Genomic DNA, 16,786 nt, shown 5'->3' with positions numbered 1-16,786 from the left:
AAATAAGATTCTACTTGTTCATATACTATCTTTTCAAAGACTTCTGATGACATTCTTAAAATAGAAACCGGGCGGTAATTACCAACACTGGTTTTATCGCTTTTTATAGAGGGGGATAACTCTATTAGTTTTTAGATCATCAGGAACCTCGCCTTGAATCAAAGACAAGATGACAATATGAGCAAATGGACATGCTAGATGCTCAATCTCTAACAAAGCGTGCCGGAAAACCATCAAGTCTAGAAGCTTTATTTGCACATATTTACACCTCAACTTCCATTCCTTAAATGAACTGCCTTTCGGCAATTGCGTTCATCAATCGATGAACGCAACATCTTCGGATATGTTCGGATCGTAATTCATTGCATAACAATATTCATGGAAGCTATTGATCTTGTTATTGGTTGTATTGTGTCTGCAGGTCCCGTAAAATATAGATCAACATTTTTAAAAGTGTTAGTTTATTATATTTTAAATATGATGGTACCAGAAGTTTCAATTTTACGTTTTAAAGTGATTTCAAGTGGTTGATCTTTTCCCGCGTTATTGTGACGTCATTTGAAAAAAATGTTTCCGGTTACAGTCGGGTCGTTCTATTTACAGAATGGGTAAGAACGGATTACTTAAAGGTTTTCTTAAATGAAATGAAGATTTTTTTTAACAATTCTGGAATAAAATCATGAACTATTGGTGTAAATATAAGGAATGAATTGCGGGGTTGATGCCATTTTCGGGGATATGAACGCAATTGGGTTGGTCAAAGTCCTTCGGACTCCACACACATTGACCAACCCAATTGCGTTCATACCCCGATAATGACATCAACCCCGCAATTCATTCCTTAATTAAATTTGATAAAAACTTTAAAATTAAATTCACTGAAACTCAAGAGAATGAATGACTTCAGAAACTCAACTTCTTCTGAGTAAAACTTAGACACAAAACTTTGCCATATGTTTGAAAACAAGTGGGTAGTTTTCCAACTAGTTTAGACGCAATAGTGGTATAGAAATTATAACAAGTATTGGCAATAGTTACTTATTTAAGCTTATATTTGATCCGGAAGAGGATGACCCTTTCTTGGAAGGCAAACCAAGATTTTTAAAGATTTTCCAGAGTGATTTTGAATCATGTTTTTTTTGCTCAAAAGTTTGAGTAAAAAAGGATTTCTTGGCTTTATCAATGGAAAACTGTGCGTTGTGTCTTAATAACTTGAAATAATTTAAATGTTCTTCATTTTTATCATTCCTATTAAGGTTAAACGCCTGATCTCTTGCCATTGTTAACAGATGCATGCTCTTGTGTCCCAATATTTGCATTATCCTTTTCGCAGGCACATTGCTGTCATTCAATTTCAAGTATTTTCTAGCGCTGTGATTAGAGAGTCGTTTGTTTGGATAAAGTCCAGCCTTCTTCACCATCTTCACCATTCGCTCAAAGGTGGAGCTGAGTGTCCCGAGGCTTGTATTTTGTGGCAGCTTGTATGAATATCCTTATCAGCGGTGAGGTTATTTATTTACAGACTGATGTTAATTTGATAACTTTTAAATTATAAATTCACTATTCAGTAGTTTTTTCAGAACTTACTATTTTAAAAAAAATGAGTTCGAATGTATTCAATCGCTGATTTGTGTTTATATTCCTAAGAATGAACTGTATTATTAATGTGATTCATTTTTGACATGGAAATTCTCGGGAAAGATCTAAGTGCACTTTCGTTGGCTTAAACATTGACAATATCAAATGAGACATATCATAAAAGTAATACTACAATAGGACGTTTTTCGGACGACCAGTATCACGGCTTTGTCGGTGTACAAATGTTTTCATAATTTGAAATTATGATCCTACTCATAACTTTAGGAATTGTGTTTGGCATACAAAATGGTATAGGGCGACTTGCACTCAAAGGAATGATGGGATATATTAATGCATTTATACTTACAGTCATATGTCTTTTTCGTTTTTTCTTTACAAATTCTTATGTATTTTATATTGACGTAAATGACTTGATAATTGTTATATGACCTTGGGTAAATAACGATTTTTGTATTATGCTGTTCCGACCGACTTACTGTTAATGCTCTTTTTCAATCAGATCACGTCGTTTTAAATAAATTGTTTAATGCGAGTTAGTATTCATCATTAAGTACATCTGAATAGTAAGAATTGTAAAGCTAGGTTATACCAAAATCCTTAAATCTGGTAATTACTTTCAAACCATTTCGGACAAGTTGCGATAAGGACATTGACAAGAAAAGGTGACAGATCTTAATTCAATATTGACCATTTGAAACCAGTTGAGCACGCAATGTATTATGTAGTATGGTGTTTACTTTTAAAGGGTGTCTTCGCTCGAGAAAAAACAACACTTCACACATTTGTCCATTCACGTAAGCCTTACTTGCAGAAATATAACCCGTCAAGCATTTTTAACAGCTCTTGTATCATCAAGTAATCACGTGAACAGTTTATGTGCTGCTGACGACAATACAGCTCTTTCGTCCGTTACCTGTATAGCAAGTTAACATACTCAACCAGACGACTTTTTCAAAAAAGAAAGAAGACATTTGTAGCAGTTAATAACGTTCTCTTTATATATAACTTACTCTTGAATATGTAACACACGCGTCATCAACAGATCGCGTGTACTTTGTAGCAGACTGGAACATTCATTTTTCGCCGCCGAACTATATGACAATGTGGTATGAACTAGTTTTTGAACTTCGTCAATAAGAAACGAACACATTCGTATGCAATCATTTAATCCGAAATAGTTTATAAGTAATTTTCGTAGCAAACGCGTTATCAAACGTAAACGAGTTCATTTCACTTACTGCACACTACACACGTGAGTTCCCGCCCCTGAACGTATGGAGGGCAAGGGAGGGAACCGCAGACTGCTTCTGCAATGTAGAAGGTTTTACCGTCCATGTTCGCAGCGCCCCCTACAATCATTTCCGGACGTTCGTCTAAGCAGATGAACTCGGATGCTGAGGCGTGTTGGTAATCTCCTGCTACTAAGTATCCGCTAAAACGTATAAATATACAATTTACTATTCGGCTTATTAAATTCCATGATGGAATTGAAATAACACATGTTTGAATAAAAAAGATAAGTTGCTAGCACACACCTTTTCTTTCTTTCGACAATAATGTAAAACCATGCCAGTTTAAAGAAGGCTTTTAACAATTAATCAATATATATTTTGAAGTTATGTATTTATTTCTGAAAATCCTTTTAAATGTTTAAAATTTACCCTTTCAAATGAAGGTATATAAACAGAATATCATTATAATGATGTTTGGATCATGGATACTTTAATATTTGCTTACGTCTAGAGGTTAGCCGAGCCAGTAGTATTTAATATTAAACACGGTTGTGCAAGAAATAGTCACCATATAATTCAACCTATGTGTATATTTCAATCAGTGTTGTTGCAATAGCTCAGTAAACACGTAAGGTTAGTATACCGTTGTGTGAAGGTTGTGTCATGATAAGGTTATTGTACAACGTTGTCACGTTGGTGCCTAGATTTATAATGATTTGCAATTATTAAAATGATAATGGTATCTAAAAGATGGGACAACGTAATTTTTAACGTTGTATTAGCGTTTTATTAAAAACATTTAGATACTTGAGGACAAGGATATAATGATTTGCAAGTATTAATTTGATAATGAAAGTAAAGTGACTAGACAACGTTATTTTTAACGTTGTACTAACGTTGGGTTAAAAACTTTGAGGGAATATGTTTTCTTTCGCGGTTTCCTTTAAATAAGAAAACGTTGTTCTAACTCTGTGACAACGATGTCCTGGTCGTTTAGATAGACGCAGTATTATGAATTACCTTGTTTGATTACTGCACATTGCGCAAGTAACTTATGTCAACAGGACGATTCATGGTATGCACATGATAACTCGACCTATATAAAGTACATGATTCAGAACGTTAGAATCGAATTATATAATTTTCTTTTCTCCAAAGAAACTTTATATCATAGAGGGCAGCTGCTTTATTCTGGGAGCTTTTTCAGGTTTCTTTTGGAATAACTAAAACATTGATACAAACATTTTCAAACTACACATCTGTTAAATCATCAAACCGTTCCACCTTTCGCTTTATACAAAACGTTATGACAACACTGTGACACTGTTTAGCAACGTTATGCCATAACCTTGTGACCCATAAGGTTGTCACAACGTTATGAATGTGGAGGTTTCTTAATATTGTGACAACGTTATTTTAACAAGCAATAAAAATCATGACAACGTTGTAACAACGTTATAATGCATGGATGTCTCAACTGTGTTATAACGTTGAAAATTGTTGTGCATTAGTTGCCAAAGTAACGTTGTATAACGTTATAAAATCCTCCACATTCATAACGTTATGTCAACGCTATGGCAGAACGTCAGAGCAACGTTAGCGGTAACGTTGTTACAACGTCACAACGTATTGTGTTTGCACGGAGGCAAGTGGCTCTAAACCGCTCATGACAAACGTTAGAAACAACTATTCATACTTGTATTCCTTCGTCCATCCAGGGAAGCATTCTTTCCTACCAGGGATCATTACCGATGATGAACGCGGGGATTTGCACACGGCACAAGGAGCGTCCTCGTCATTCAAGTTTTGTCCGAAGTACCTGCTACCTCCGTCATAATGGAGGTCGCTGAACTCGTATTCTCCCCCGTAGACCTGTTGAAACGTACACAAGACTATAATATCCACTAGCTACGATACAGAATGATGCACGTTTGACTGCAGAGATACCATGCATTATTCAAAGGCAATCACGAAACATGACATTTGTTTTGAAAATGATGTAATAATATCAATTTGTTGAGGGGTCTCAACATGATATGTAGAGTTATTTAAGCAATATTTACAGAATTTTATTTCTTCAGTTGACAATCTTTTACCACTGTAATGTAATGGGTATTCATGAAAACGTCACCGTCCAAGCATAAGAGGGGCGTTTAAAAACCCGATGAAGTGTGTGGCATTTCAGGAAATGATTTTTGATTTTGGAAATGTATCTAGCTGGGTCTTAAAAATATAAATATAGCTTCCATAAACATTTCAAGCCTTCCAAACGGCCTAATGGTGCTCGACTGTGGGTATATACTGTTAACATTGATAAACAGCGATGCCAGCACTACCAGTGGAATCAAAATGATTATATGCCAGCATATTTTGGAGCCCCTAAAACATCAAACAGTAATCTGGAAATGCCAAATACCAGATACCTGAAAATGTTCTAAACCGAAGCTTTGCGTGCCACTTTGTTGTCATGATACAACTTTTTTCGATTACCCGGATGTCAATGCAACGATACTGTTTTACGTACAGTTACAACTACGCTTATCGTCCTTACTAAACTGCTAATATGTATCGAAGCTAAAATAATTTGAGACGACATCATGACCCGTTCCTGCTTCAACCCCTCCGTCAATAAATGTGGGACTCAACGTTTGCAAATATTTTTCAGCCATAACGGCTCTAAAGGCTCTAACTATTTCTTTATGATGTTTGCCAATACAATCAGCTCTTTCTTTCACAATATTACTGGCATCAACCTCCCAAAAAGACCTATCACAATTCAAACAATGTTATCTGTCGCCCGATCTGGAGCCACTGTCACATGTATGCGTTTCCTAGATGAATCACCTCATCCAAATGCGACCATACTGTTTGTTTAAACAGTATAATACAAACCTGTATGCTATTTCATACAATTCTGGTAAAAACCAAATCGCGCTTTACACGCCTTATGTTTTAAACGTGCAATTATCATATTCCAAGCCATTTATACACCAGTGCATAATATCATGTGCAGCGGAAATGCACGTGAACAGTATTAGGAAAATACGCAATACTTTCAATGCATGCTTATTAAAATATTAGTGTATGCTTTTGTATATAATTTAAAGACCAATTCAATGGTATAAACGTGCAAATTATCAAGAGAGAGCAAAATAATGGACACGCACCTTTCCCAATGCGCAAAAGAGGAAATGATACATATCCCAAGCACAATAAACAACACGAAACTTCTCATCATGCTCTGTATATGACATGACACATTTCCCATGCGCAAAAGAGGACATGCCGTTTTCCACTATGAAACAGACAACATGTTTTTCCCATGCGTTAAAGAGGACATGCCACGTTTCCCATGCGTTATAGGGGACATGTCACTTCTCCCGTGCCTACTAGTAGACATGCTTTTTTTTCCCATGCGCAATAGAGGACATGCCACTGTTCACAACCACAATAGAGAATTTCAAACCTCCCCTAATCGCAAAATAGAGCATGGAACCTTTTCTACAAAGTTAAAATTAATTCTTCACTTAAAAGCTTAATGAATACGGCCCTTGATCTAATTTCATATGAGTTTAACAACTTGAGATAGAAGCTGCAGAATTTAAAAAAAACAACACTTGAAAGCCTATTATGTTGCTTATCTAGCCTCCGTTTTGAAAAAAAAGTGAAATCTCAATTATTTTTCTTTTAAAAAAAGGGCATAAGATATGTCAAACATAACCATTCAACTGTTCTATCATATTTTGACTTGTCCTAGCGTTTCGAAGTTTGTACCAGTCCTTACCTTTGCTCCTGAGGCGACATTTTCCTCATAGTAGCCCCACTGCGGGGAATCGGTCAAACAGAGCCAGTTCGCTGCACTTCCACTATGAGAATAATGTGAACCTCCCGCATAACCTGTTATGGTGCAATCTTGATTATTAAAGATATCCACTGTTCAAATAAGATGTTTGTTTACCATGAAGTTGATCGTAATTCTTACATGTTGATTCCTAATGACTCCATTTAATGTTGGTAGGGTACTGCTTATTGATTACAAGTATTTAAAATAAATGACTGAAAATACATTATAGATATAGAGAACCTCCCATGAGTCACCATAAACATGTAATACACAATTGTATTCCACGGAATCAGAAAATGTGTTAGTAAGCGAGCCATTGGCCACGAACAAGTTTCCTGGATGAGTTCAATAAAGTGTATTAGATGAAGATTGTTAGTTTTAGCACATGCTTGTATCCGGTAAAATCTAACAAGTAGACCAACATGTTCAACCTCTCAATGTTCAATTCAGATGAACCAAGTACGACAAATCAACAAAAAAAACATGCATTGCAGAAATGTAGAAGCCCAATGTAATTTAAAGCAGAAAAAGATCCCATAATTTTCATTCCGTGTAAAATTATGATTAATGATAACTGAGATAAAATCCAGGAAGAACCACAACATGAAAACTATAAGGAATTTGCTTTCTTTTAAATTGTGACGTCCCCGGTAAAATGACGTGAAATATTGTAATATGTTCATGATATATTTTTTTGCTTAAATACTGAGAGTGACGCACTTGATAAGATTTTTTTTTAAGAAAAAAAGGAAATATCATGTTTTCCAATCAAGATTCAAATTAAAAATTAACGACGTTATCTAAGTGAATCTTTATAAAACCACAATAGAAATAAACATATGACTTGCTGAATTATGATCCAGTAGCAAGAGATACGTGATATATATATGAAACCGGATACAAGGTATAGCATGTGATAAAAAGTTAGGGGAAAATGTTTTAACTGTAATCGGAAGTGAAATGACTGAATATTCTCCCACCTCAGATAAGTAGATCCAATAATTTAACCATGCTAGATATTCTTATCTTGCACACGGGCGAAGATAAAATGCCCGTATGGAACTCCTTTTTAATGGTCACCGCATTGTAATTTCCTCCCTTGTTGAAGACTGTCGTCAGTAGCATCAAGGAAATCTTGTCTTATGGTAATATTTAGAACGCTAGTTCATTATTTCTCGCGTCAAATGTCACCATAAAACAGTTTTCACGCACCATTCAAGAAATAATGCTTCATTCTCCTTAGAACTATTTAAAAAAGACCGATTTGACTATTAACATTAACTCGATCACTGCGCGCAAATCCATGACGAGTGCGTGCTATCGCATATTCTTACGCAATTATATTTACTAAGCACAAAAGAGTTCCAGCAAAAAATACATTTTTACTTATTTTTGCTTAACTGTGATGGGAGAAAAAGCATCTACCATAGCCGCTCGTGTAAGATAGGTTCATCCCGACCCTCGCGCAACCTATCTTACACTCTCTGCCATGGAAGATACTTATATTCAATATTTCGAGGTCAAAACAGCGTATCATTTAGTAGAGAGGCCCAATAAACTTAAGATTTAAAAAGGAGCTACTTCAATTTTAGTTACTGCGTATTAGGTGATTTCATATATATTTCAGAATTTGTACACTGACTATTATATAAGTTGATAGAGACACTTTTCTTATCTGTTCAGAGACCAACATATTTAAATAAGATAACTAAACCTCTTTAACCTTTGTAGACGAGCTCATTGTCTGAAGGGCAGGATGTTCTTCCCCACCGCACGTACGTATCTGAAGCTAAATACACAATGAACTTCGTAGTGTTGTTTACTATGGACCATCCTTTCAACGCTCGTATCGCACGATTACTTTTTTGTAGTTAAACCATCTAATAGCTTTTCGACACGAGGATATTTACTTGTGAGTTCTGACAAATTGTATCGGAATTTTGCAGGTTTATTAGGTCAATTAGATTTGTAACACAGGCTTTATAACCGACCGTGATCTTACGATTTGTCGTACTCTCGTTGATATGATGTTTTGTTCATTGTGCTAAACGTATCTTAAACGTCTGTTAAAGGCCTAGTTTAAGGAATGTTTGGTATGATAATCCCCTGCTGTGCATCTCCTGATGATTGCACTGGTGTCACACTAGAGGCCAATTTCCTGTGTATTCGTTTATTGGCTCAGGGCCTTTTAGGGTCCATTTCTATAATAAAACTTCTAAAACTGCACAGCAGGATATTCAGATCGGAGATCTGATAAGAGTGATCAAGGCAACTAGATTTAGATCAATAAACAGAGGTTGTGTACTATACACAGTTTTTTGGTGGGGGTCACTTATAGAAGGCTTAAACTAGGCCTTTAAACTACTTCCCGAAATACGAATCATATGCCGAAATAAAATAATACCAAACTTGAACTATTTAAATACAAAACACGGTGTGCGCCGGTCTGTTATAGTGATTGTCCATAAATGATAACACATACGTTTAAACCACTCCAAATATGTTCACATTTTTACCAGAAGGTATTCCGTCTAAGTATACCTCAAACGAACGTCAACCATTTTTCAACGCATTTAAGGATATTTTTGTATATCCAGTGGTAGTTCTTTGCAAAAACCATGATCAGTGTAAGAAGTAGCAGTTATCAAGGATATGCTCAAAGAGAGAACACATTGTTTGGTTCCAAACTCATACTTTATGATAGTGTCTTTCCTGTTTTGTTGCGAATTGTGTCTCCCAGCTTCTAGACACCTTTATTTTTGCTACACAAGACTCTAAATTGCACATTATCAATGAATTCTACAGTTGTTATAAGTAAGGCCATAATGATTAAACTGGCCATATATAATGTAAAAACCATGTTAACAATTATTTTAAATTTTCTAAAAAGGAAAACACATTTAAGATATTTCATGACACTGAAGGAATCATTTTTCCTAGTCGGATTCTAATATTACTAAAGTCGTTAGTTAATAATGACCATCGGCTTGTCCCTGTAGCTTCCATTGTATCATTGCTATACTTATGCTAACGTATTTTTGTACCTGAATTACTTTCGAGTGCCGCAACCTTTGTTTGAAGTTGCGAGACCTGAAAAATAAGTTTTTTAGTTTTTCAAATACGATAATTATAAGTTAATTACATTGACAGTAAAGTCATATCTATTGCAAACGTACACTATCATAATACAAAACGTGAGTGTACCATATTCAGGCAGGTGAAGTGTTAAATGTTAGCAAACAGTGACAGTAATGTGACACGTAGACAATGGGCCGAATGTTAAGAATTTTGTTAAAGTTAACGACGTCATTAACAACATCGTTGATTGCTTTCGAAGGTTGAATATTTAATGATGTGCTCATATACTTGAATAGAACATCTCAACAGTTATCTCATATCTTAATAGAAATACTCTAGAAAACAAGTACATCTCAACAGTTGTCTCATATCTTGTTAGAAATACTCTAGAAAACAAGTACATCTCAACAGTTGTCTCATATCTTGTTAGAAATACTCTAGAAAACAAGTACATCTCAACAGTTGTCTCATATCTTGTTCGCAATACTCTAGAAAACAAGTACATCTCAACAGTTGTCTCATATCTTGTTAGAAATACTCTAGAAAACAAGTACATCTCAACAGTTGTCTCATATCTTGTTAGAAATACTCTAGAAAACAAGTACATCTCAACAGTTGTCTCATATCTTGTTAGAAATACTCTAGAAAACAAGTACATCTCAACAGTTGTCTCATATCTTGTTAGAAATACTGTAGAAAACAAGTACATCTCAACAGTTGTCTCATATCTTGTTCGCAATACTGTAGAAAACAAGTACATCTCAACAGTTGTCTCATATCTTGTTCGCAATACTGTAGAAAACAAGTACATCTCAACAGTTGTCTCATATCTTGTTCGCAATACTGTAGAAAACAAGTACATCTCAACAGTTGTCTCATATCTTGTTCGCAATACTCTAGAAAACAAGTACATCTCAACAGTTGTCTCATATCTTGTTAGAAATACTCTAGAAAACAAGTACATCTCAACAGTTGTCTCATATATTGTTCGAAATACTCTAGAAAACAAGTACATCTCAACAGTTGTCTCATATCTTGTTAGGAATACTCTAGAAAACAAGTACATCTCAACAGTTGTCTCATATCTTGTTAGGAATACTCTAGAAAACAAGTACATCTCAACAGTTGTCTCATATCTTGTTAGAAATACTCTAGAAAACAAGTACATCTCAACAGTTGTCTCATATCTTGTTAGAAATACTCTAGAAAACAAGTACATCTCAACAGTTGTCTCATATCTTGTTAGAAATACTCTAGAAAACAAGTACATCTCAACAGTTGTCTCATATCTTGTTAGAAATACTCTAGAAAACAAGTACATCTCAACAGTTGTCTCATATCTTGTTAGAAATACTCTAGAAAACAAGTACATCTCAACAGTTGTCTCATATCTTGTTAGAAATACTCTAGAAAACAAGTACATCTCAACAGTTGTCTCATATATTGTTCGAAATACTCTAGAAAACAAGTACATCTCAACAGTTGTCTCATATATTGTTCGAAATACTCTAGAAAACAAGTACATCTCAACAGTTGTCTCATATCTTGTTCGCAATACTCTAGAAAACAAGTACATCTCAACAGTTGTCTCATATCTTGTTAGAAATACTCTAGAAAACAAGTACATCTCAACAGTTGTCTCATATCTTGTTCGCAATACTCTAGAAAACAAGTACATCTCAACAGTTGTCTCATATCTTGTTCGCAATACTCTAGAAAACAAGTACATCTCAACAGCTGTCTCATATCTTGTTCGCAATACTCTAGAAAACAAGTACATCTCAACAGTTGTCTCATATATTGTTCGAAATGCTCTAGAAAACAAGTACATCTCAACAGTTGTCTCATTTCTTGTTAGAAATACTCTAGAAAACAAGTACATCTCAACAGTTGTCTCATATCTTGTTCGCAATACTCTAGAAAACAAGTACATCTCAACAGTTGTCTCATATCTTGTTAGAAATACTCTAGAAAACAAGTACATCTCAACAGTTGTCTCATATCTTGTTCGCAATACTCTAGAAAACAAGTACATCTCAACAGTTGTCTCATATCTTGTTCGCAATACTCTAGAAAACAAGTACATCTCAACAGTTGTCTCATATCTTGTTAGAAATACTCTAGAAAACAAGTACATCTCAACAGTTGTCTCATATCTTGTTCGCAATACTCTAGAAAACAAGTACATCTCAACAGTTGTCTCATATCTTGTTCGCAATACTCTAGAAAACAAGTACATCTCAACAGTTGTCTCATATCTTGTTAGAAATACTCTAGAAAACAAGTACATCTCAACAGTTGTCTCATATCTTGTTAGAAATACTCTAGAAAACAAGTACATCTCAACAGTTGTCTCATATCTCGTTAGAAATACTCTCGAAAACAAGTACATCTCAACAGTTGTCTCATATCTTGTTAGAAATACTCTAGAAAACAAGTACATCTCAACAGTTGTCTCATATCTCGTTGGAAATACTCTAGAAAACAAGTACATCTCAACAGTTGTCTCATATCTCGTTGGAAATACTCTAGAAAACAAGTACATCTCAACAGTTGTCTCATATCTTGTTAGAAATACTCTAGAAAACAAGTACATCTCAACAGTTGTCTCATATCTTGTTAGAAATACTCTAGAAAACAAGTACATCTCAACAGTTGTCTCATATCTTGTTCGCAATACTCTAGAAAACAAGTACATCTCAACAGTTGTCTCATATCTTGTTCGCAATACTCTAGAAAACAAGTACATCTCAACAGTTGTCTCATATCTTGTTCGCAATACTCTAGAAAACAAGTACATCTCAACAGTTGTCTCATATCTTGTTCGCAATACTCTAGAAAACAAGTACATCTCAACAGTTGTCTCATATCTTGTTCGCAATACTCTAGAAAACAAGTACATCTCAACAGTTGTCTCATATCTTGTTCGCAATACTCTAGGAAACAAGTACATCTCAACAGTTGTCTCATATCTTGTTCGAAATACTCTAGAAAACAAGTACATCTCAACAGTTGTCTCATATCTTGTTCGAAATACTCTAAAAAACAAGTACATCTCAACAGTTGTCTCATATCTTGTTAGAAATACTCTAGAAAGCAAGTACATCTCAACAGTTGTCTCATATCTTGTTAGAAATACTCTAGAAAGCAAGTACATCTCAACAGTTTTCTCATATCTCGTTAGAAATACTCTAGAAAACAAGTACATCTCAACAGTTGTCTTATATCTCGTTAGAAATACTCTAGAAAACAAGTACATCTCAACAGTTGTCTCATATCTTGTTAGAAATACTCTAGAAAACAAGTACATCTCAACAGTTGTCTCATATCTCGTTAGAAATACTCTAGAAAACAAGTACATCTCAACAGTTGTCTCATATCTCGTTAGAAATACTCTAGAAAACAAGTACATCTCAACAGTTGTCTCATATCTCGTTAGAAATACTCTAGAAAACAAGTACATCTCAACAGTTGTCTCATATCTTGTTAGGAATACTCTAGACAACAAGTGTATCGATGAACATTTAAGTTCATTATGGTTCTATTGAAAGCTGTGCTAACTTCAATAATGTTCTATGTTTTAAACAATCGGCCAAATAAGTCTTCAACATCGCCGATGTCATCGTGTCAAAACTGACAAAACAAACTATGACTGTATCACGATAAGACAATATTGCAGTAACATGTTCTGATTTCAGGTTCAAACGCAATTTAAACTTTGTTCATACACACCTCTAACATAAGTTGCTCAAAGTCGCTTGAGTCGGTACCGTCCAGGACCAAACGCTTATCCTCTTTTGCCACCGTAAGGCTTATACACGCCAACAAAACGATCTTTAATTGAATTTCCATTTTTACAAATGAAGTGAAAATCATTTCAGTAAGTGAATGATTAGTTGAAACTGTTATCTCATTCACGATACGTGCCGCATATGTGCGCGGCCAATCCCATAAGAAACGTATTACTGAATTGCGTTATATAGTTACTCTCGTACATTAAATGGGACTGCGTATTGTCTACGAAGTGGCTCAAAAGTCAAAGTATGTCAACAGTGACATACTGCTCTATTTTATAGCAGTACTATAAGTAAAGACACAGCTATAATTGATTGTTTTTATAAGATTTTATTTATGGTTACAGCTGTACATTTGAACTACATGCATAATATACAGCTGTATCTATACTTTCAAGTACTTTCTTCAGTCAACAATTTTAAACCACTGTTAAAGATGTCATACACTGATCATAAGCGTACACATGAAAACATTGTATTTTCCAAAATGAGAAGGGCGTTCTAAAAGCTTTTAGAAAAGTGCAGCGTTTCAGAAAATGTTGTTTTTTAGTTTGAAAACGTATAGCTGAGTCTAATAATATCAGAATTCATACCCGTTTTTAGCGCGCAGAGAACTGCGGCATATTCTGTAGACAATGATAAACCGTGGTGTCCAGGTTTTTTTTGTTAAAGCCTCAGGAACATAAAACAGTTAACTGATGCAGGGCCTTGATTGTGTGGTTGGTGCTGTTTTAGTCAAAGACCAGTTACCCTAAAATATTTCCGTACCGAGGCTCCAGGTGCTCATGTGTTGTCATGGAGCAACTTGATTCGATTCTCCGGACGTCGATGCAACGGCGCTTATGAACGTAAATTGTATCCAGCCTTTCTAGTACCGATAAAACTTCAATGTTTTCTAAAGTGCTATATGGATCAGGAAACTGAAGCAATGGAGCTTTAAGTCGGCATAAATTGAGCTTTCGCATGCGTTTGTACGTCAAACTTTGCCGCGCAATGGCCTGTCTGTTACAAGAACAACTAATCTAAACGCTGTTTTATTTGGAATTGGGATCAAACTGATAATTCTAAGTTTCACTTACTGTTACAACTGAGTTTTAACGTCACTTCTAATTTAATGCTTATTTGTATCGATGGTACAGTTTATTGAGACGACATTATGACCCTTTTTTTCTTCAACCTCTTCGTAAATAGTTGCGGGACCCAGCGTTCGCAAACATTTTTGAGCCACAACCGTTCTCGTTATGTCTTAATGGTGTTTGCTGATAATATCAGCTCGATCTTTCACAATGTTACTTACCTTTCAAAATAAGTCCTATTATCAATGGATTAATCATTAAATCAGTCATTTTATCAGTCACCCCTATCACAAGACGGAAAAATCTTATGCCACTGTCACTTGTATGTTTTTTTTTTCTCAGTGAATCGCCTCTTTCAACTGCGACCAAACTGTACGTATATATACAAACGTTTACGCACATGTTCATACAATTCTGATAAAGACAAAACGAGCTATATACCCCATTTACCACACTGTCCATAGTGCATTCCATTTTGCTCCATTGCTTAAAACGACGTGCAGAAAAAATGCAGGTAAACAGCACGGGGGAATATGTAATACTTTCAATTAATGCATTCTTTAAATATTTGTGTCTGGGATGCGATACAGTTTGTATTTTATTACGGGTAATTTAAAATGTAAGGACAATTTCATCCAACATAGGCCTAAGTTAAGACGTGCACTTTATCAAACCGAAAAGCGGAATGTAAAACATGCAACATTTCCAACGCGCAATAGAGAAAATAATACATTTCCGCGTACATTTCCGAAGCGCAATAGACTCCATGACTCCATATAAGTTTTGGGTGTCCCTAACTGATTACTTATATGTTACACAATTATTGAAAATACATAACTGTTATCGCAATTTGCATTTTAGTTCTTTATTTCAACTAAAATCGTATGTGAAATGAGTGAAAATAAAGAAACAAACGTTTTTCAAACTTTTATTTGATCAAAATTTTGACCGATACGCGAACTTTCAATACGATATATCGACTGAACGTCTTATACCGGTATTTGATTTGATACGAGAACCGGTACTCAGCCCTAGCACTTGGTTAGACACTTTATAACAATCAATCAAGTGCTCGAAAATTCGATCCACTGCATCACCGCTTTAGCAATTTTTAACACTTCTTCGGGGTCCCACTTATGTCAATGCTTCAGACTGGGGCACGTTTAAGAACCAGGGAAGGTCTAACAGGGGGTGGGGTGGCGTTGCATAACAGTCGCATCACATGTTTATTAAAAAATGCAGGTCGCAAGAGTACTAGCTAGTCGCGAATTTCTAGTTACACACAGTCGCAAATTTATTAGGTACGAAATTGTACGGGGAACATCTTAAAAGTATTCAAAGGTATATTATTTTGTACATAAAGACATCAGGTCGGAATTGAACTTCAGGCTGTTTGTCATTTACTAGTGTTACTGTGCTATGAAATCCATGCTGTATAACAATGTCCTTCAAGTGTGACATTGAGCTTTACGATAAGAGCATGGATTATATGCAGGATACACTTTCCAATGGTGCTGTACATTTCTGTGATCATAAGTTTAAATAAAATTATATCAATAATAAGTTATTACCGAGGCAATGTTATAATGGACAGACAAACGAACGGACGCACAAACAAGCACATATAACTACGAATATTATATGCCATTCTTTAAAAGCATTTACACAAAGCACATTCCAAATTTTGCCATACATCTCAAAATTTACACAGGGCAGCTTAAATCCTCTATGATAATCGGCGAATACAAAATATTAAAATTCCGAATAATACGTCATTTTGTGTAATAAAGGAATGAATTGTTGTTGGGAACTTAATTAATTTTACCAGGGTGTTGCCTTTTGTTGAAATGATAACTATAAATGTTGCAATAAATTCTACCATTATTTACATGTGACCAGATCTTGAGTTGCCAATTTCTCAAATAATAGATTTTCAGGAGGCGTAAAATGATAAAAAAGGGATTTCAGTTATACACTTTACTAATGATATCCTTCCAATTTTCTTTATACATCTCAATGATTGCTACTGAATTATATCAACTTCTTCATGGTATATCATTTCTAACTTATGTTTTAAACATTTCGACCTTTGTTTTACTGACCCCAAAATCAACTAGCCTGAGGGCTATCACAGACGTGATAAATACCAAACGCCACCGGGAC

General features: G+C 35.0%; 1 protein-coding gene across 1 annotated transcript; it reads right to left on the bottom strand.

Annotated features, from left to right (window-relative positions):
- Positions 1-2,748: 2,748 nt before the first annotated feature.
- Positions 2,749-13,666, bottom strand: LOC128240865 (uncharacterized). Its single transcript, XM_052957825.1, has 6 exons — positions 13,486-13,666; positions 9,720-9,765; positions 8,399-8,464; positions 6,616-6,728; positions 4,528-4,703; positions 2,749-3,031 (listed from the first exon to the last, which is right to left on the bottom strand). Exons 1-6 carry the CDS (start codon positions 13,627-13,629, stop codon positions 2,830-2,832), a joined length of 747 nt encoding a protein of 248 aa, XP_052813785.1. The 5' UTR covers positions 13,630-13,666; the 3' UTR covers positions 2,749-2,829.
- Positions 13,667-16,786: the final 3,120 nt, after the last annotated feature.

The sequence above is a fragment of the Mya arenaria genome, chromosome 1, assembly GCF_026914265.1.
Source record: "Mya arenaria isolate MELC-2E11 chromosome 1, ASM2691426v1".
Classification (NCBI taxonomy): Eukaryota; Metazoa; Mollusca; class Bivalvia; order Myida; family Myidae; genus Mya; species Mya arenaria.
This window is presented reverse-complemented; position numbering and strand designations above follow the sequence as displayed.